The 2,562-nt window shown below is 41.9% G+C and overlaps 1 protein-coding gene across 1 annotated transcript; it reads left to right on the top strand.

The window, feature by feature from the left end:
- The first annotated feature begins 1,136 nt into the window (after window positions 1–1,136).
- Window positions 1,137–1,768, top strand: LOC147848186 (uncharacterized). Its single transcript, XM_087338618.1, has 2 exons — window positions 1,137–1,330; window positions 1,456–1,768. The coding sequence occupies exons 1-2, from the start codon at window positions 1,137–1,139 to the stop codon at window positions 1,766–1,768; spliced, it is 507 nt and encodes a 168-aa protein (XP_087194744.1).
- Window positions 1,769–2,562: the final 794 nt, after the last annotated feature.

Genomic DNA, 2,562 nt, shown 5'->3' with positions numbered 1-2,562 from the left:
TTACGTGTACCTCACAATTCTAAGACATTGTCTACGGGTAAGTGCGCTAAGTTAGCCCCATGGTTTTGTGGACCTTTTACAGTCCTCAAACGCATTGGGTCATCAGCCTATCGTCTTGCTCTTCCCGATGGTGTTGGAATTCATCCAGTCTTCCATGTGAGTCGTCTAAAAGAACTTCTAGGTTCTGGCGAGAATACAGTTACAACTGAAACTCTAGTTACTTCTGAAGAATTATCTTCTAAACCACATGTACCAGAAAGAATTCTCGATGTTAAAACAAAAAAATTACGTACTAAACAAATCCGAGAATTTAAAATAAAATGGATGGATAAATCAATAAAAGATGCCACATGGGAACGCGAAATTACTCTCAGAACTAATTTCCCTAACTTTCCATTGCAAGAGTGCAATGTTTTAAAGAGGGGGAGTATGTTACGGGCATGACCATTTAATATCCCGTGGTGAGAATTTACCGTAGTATTCTATACACGTGGATAAGTGTGAGGGTTAAACGAGAGTGTAAAGAAGGGGAGGATTACTTTTAATCCTCGGGATTGAGACAACCCATTAGGTCAAGTGTGAACTTGCCTGGGGGCCTTGGGTATCGCTATAAATAAGAGGCCTAGCTACCCTCATTTGATCATCTTTTTGACTACATCGAGACTCTGCTCTTGTGGTGGGTCAACTCTTGTAGCGAGTGCGCCAGCACCAAGTACGACTCGACGCCACGACGGTGGTATGGGACGCCGATCGAGGCTCGAGTCCGTCTCGATCCCTTCGCTCGGGGGTGGTCGGGTGGATCGGCACCCTTCTTTCTCATTCTCCTTTCTATCTATCATTTGTTTATCCTTATCTTAAGCTTACTTTAGTACTTAGATCTCTAATACACAACTGGTGGAGCCAATCATTATCTTTATTGTCCCTCATATGCCTTGGAAGTTGGTGCAGAGGATGATTTTGACAATGGATTCTTTTGTAATGAGATTGGTGTACAGGTGCCTAAATTTAGAGAGGAGGAATATGAAGGGGAGTTACTACAAATCGGGAAATTCTTGCAAGCACAAGAAGGAAGCCTTGATTGGACACCAAAGGATTTTTGGTTATTCAGGAAGAAGGTTATGAGTTTTTCTTGACAGATGGTTATCTTTGGAAACTTGCAAAGAAATGTTAAGGATCCTCCAACTCGAGCTATCAGTTTACAGGTTCAGAAAGATAAGATTATTTCATATTTTCATGATAGTCATTGGGCTAGACATAAAGGAGTGGTAAATATATTTTTGAAGATTAAGGATCAGTATTGGTGGAAAGGAATGTATGCGGATATTCAAAGGTATGTGGAATCATGCATTGAATGTCGATGTATTCTGATGACAAGGTGAGAGATGAGTTGCATCCGACATACTCACCTTTATTGCATTATTAGTGGATGGTGGATATAGTTCATATGCACACTAGTCTAAATCAAATGAAATACTTGGTTCTTGCTCGAGAGGATTTGTCCAACTTGGTGGAAGGAAGACCTCTCCGAAAAAAGTCTACATCGGCCGTTCTAAAGTTTTTATTAGAGGATGTAATTTGTAGACATGGTAATGTTGGGCAAATTGTAACTGATCGAGGGGAGCTTGGTTCGGATGAGGCTCAAATGTTCTTCCAAAGATTCGGGATCCGATTGACTCTGGCTACTGCATATAATCCAGAGGGAAATGGTAAAGTGGAAAGGGGCCATGGTCCAATTGTGAAAGCTTTGGTCAAAGCATGTGATGGTTGAATTTCTATGTGACCTGACATGCTACCTTATGCTCTCTGGGCTGATAGATGCACTCACAACTCTGTTACGGGATTTATGCCATCAAAACTGCTTTTTGGTCAGAAGCTTGTACCCCAACGCCCTGTTTCACATCGCAATGCATGTGAGCTAAGTCACATGGAAGCAGTGGTTCGAATGGCAGATAACGGTACGGGCTCTAACATGTATGGATGTGTATGATTTCCCCGTTCCGCAAAGAATATGGTTTTGTAGTTAGGTGAAACATGTGTAGTATAATGTGTGAAGCGTGAGCCTCCACATTTGTCCCATGTCATGATACATTGGCGTTGCAAAAATGCCTCATTTACAGAGGAATCTAATGATGCATCATGAAGCAAGTGTCTCGTATCCCATCTACCAAACCATTTTTCTATATCTTGCATCCAACCGGAACACAAAACTTTGCTTTTATGTGTCTTTTGGATCTTTTTGCTTGCTTCCCACGCAATTCTAGGAAGTCGATGTGAGGAACTTTTTTGAACCTTAAGCATGTATTCAACAACCCTTTCCATGGCCATGATCTCAATGGGAAGCGATCCCGTCTCAAGGAAGAGGAGGGTGTAGGGTGTTTGTTTCTTAACTTGTAGTAACTTGGTAAGAAAATGCTTTTGGACATTTTCAAACTCTTTCCACATAGATTTAGGGATACTACCGCCCCATACTTCCACCCCATAGGGAAGAACCGGTGTCACCAAAGTGTCAAAAATGTTGGGAACTTGACGTTCCTTATGTCCGACGCTCGGCCACAACCGAGA

The sequence above is a fragment of the Azolla caroliniana genome, unplaced genomic scaffold (assembly GCF_043228905.1).
Source record: "Azolla caroliniana isolate FFs.n. ecotype wild unplaced genomic scaffold, voAzoCaro1.0.p SCAF_475, whole genome shotgun sequence".
NCBI lineage: Eukaryota > Viridiplantae > Streptophyta > Polypodiopsida > Salviniales > Salviniaceae > Azolla > Azolla caroliniana.
The sequence above is the reverse complement of the archived record's forward strand: the minus strand, read 5'-3'. Positions and strand labels throughout refer to the sequence as shown.